The sequence below is a fragment of the Egretta garzetta genome, unplaced genomic scaffold (assembly GCF_000687185.1).
Source record: "Egretta garzetta isolate BGI_Z169 unplaced genomic scaffold, ASM68718v1 scaffold172, whole genome shotgun sequence".
NCBI lineage: Eukaryota > Metazoa > Chordata > Aves > Pelecaniformes > Ardeidae > Egretta > Egretta garzetta.
In genome coordinates this window covers 4,611,485-4,612,373 of record NW_009258951.1, presented here as the reverse complement: position 1 = coordinate 4,612,373, position 889 = coordinate 4,611,485, and the positions used below count along the sequence as shown (strand labels likewise).

General features: G+C 42.6%; 1 protein-coding gene across 1 annotated transcript; it reads left to right on the top strand.

The window, feature by feature from the left end:
• Positions 1-289: 289 nt before the first annotated feature.
• On the top strand, positions 290-550 carry LOC104122334 (serine palmitoyltransferase small subunit B-like). Its single transcript, XM_009634443.1, has one exon. The coding sequence runs from the start codon at positions 308-310 to the stop codon at positions 548-550; it is 243 nt and encodes an 80-aa protein (XP_009632738.1). The 5' UTR covers positions 290-307.
• The last annotated feature ends 339 nt before the right edge of the window (positions 551-889 follow it).

Below are 889 nucleotides of genomic sequence, written 5' to 3'. Positions count from 1 at the left end.
AACACACACTCATAATCAGAACGTAGGAATTGAGAGTACCCAACTGATTCAGCTTCAGTAACTGCAAGAGGCAGTTGCTAGAGCTAAAGATTGTTTTCCTCTTCTTCAGGGCAGAAGAGGCTGGTGATGGCACCCTTGTGTTATTTCTGTTTGAACTTTATTTTATGTAACAATTACATGCAGTATCAAACTTGAAATGATGGTCGCCGCATCATTTTTTAGTTCTAGGTCTTTCTTTGCACTGCAGCTGTAATCCAGACTTCTCTGTCGTTACAGGTCATCTTCTCAAAATCACTGAAAGCTGAAGATGGATATTAAGCGTGTGAAGGACTATATCTATTGGCTGTACTACCAGTACCTACTGATCACCTGCAGCTACGTGCTGGAGCCCTGGGAGCGGTCCATGTTCCACACCATCACCGTGACTGTCTTCGCTATGGTGGTGTACACGGCTTATGTCTTTGTCCCCATCCACATCCGCCTGGCTTTTGAGTTCTTCTCCCAGATATTTGGAGGCCAGCCTGAAAGCACGGTTTCCATCATGAACTGAACTTGCCTCAGTAGTGATTAGCAGCTCTTGCAACTTGTGAAATTCAACGTCTTCTTCAATTTTGTGTATTTATTCTGAAGCAGTTTTGCAGTTATGAAGATACCATTTTCTCTTACAAAACATGGCTTGCTTAATTACCATAGCTGAAAAACAGAATAATGCACTGACTACTGGCTGCACAGTCCCTGTTCAATGAAACACAGGCGAGCTTTTGCTGTATAATAATGACAAACATCACCTGGAGTGCCACATTTACCTAATATTAACTGGCTCCCACTAATTTAATCACACTGGCATGTGTGAAACATCACAGAATCTTTATGATGGCTGTGAGGAGGG

Bases quoted from the DNA above. Each gene is read 5' to 3' on its own strand.
- LOC104122334 (XM_009634443.1), top strand. From the start codon at position 308: ATGGATATTAAGCGTGTGAAGGACTATATCTATTGGCTGTACTACCAG.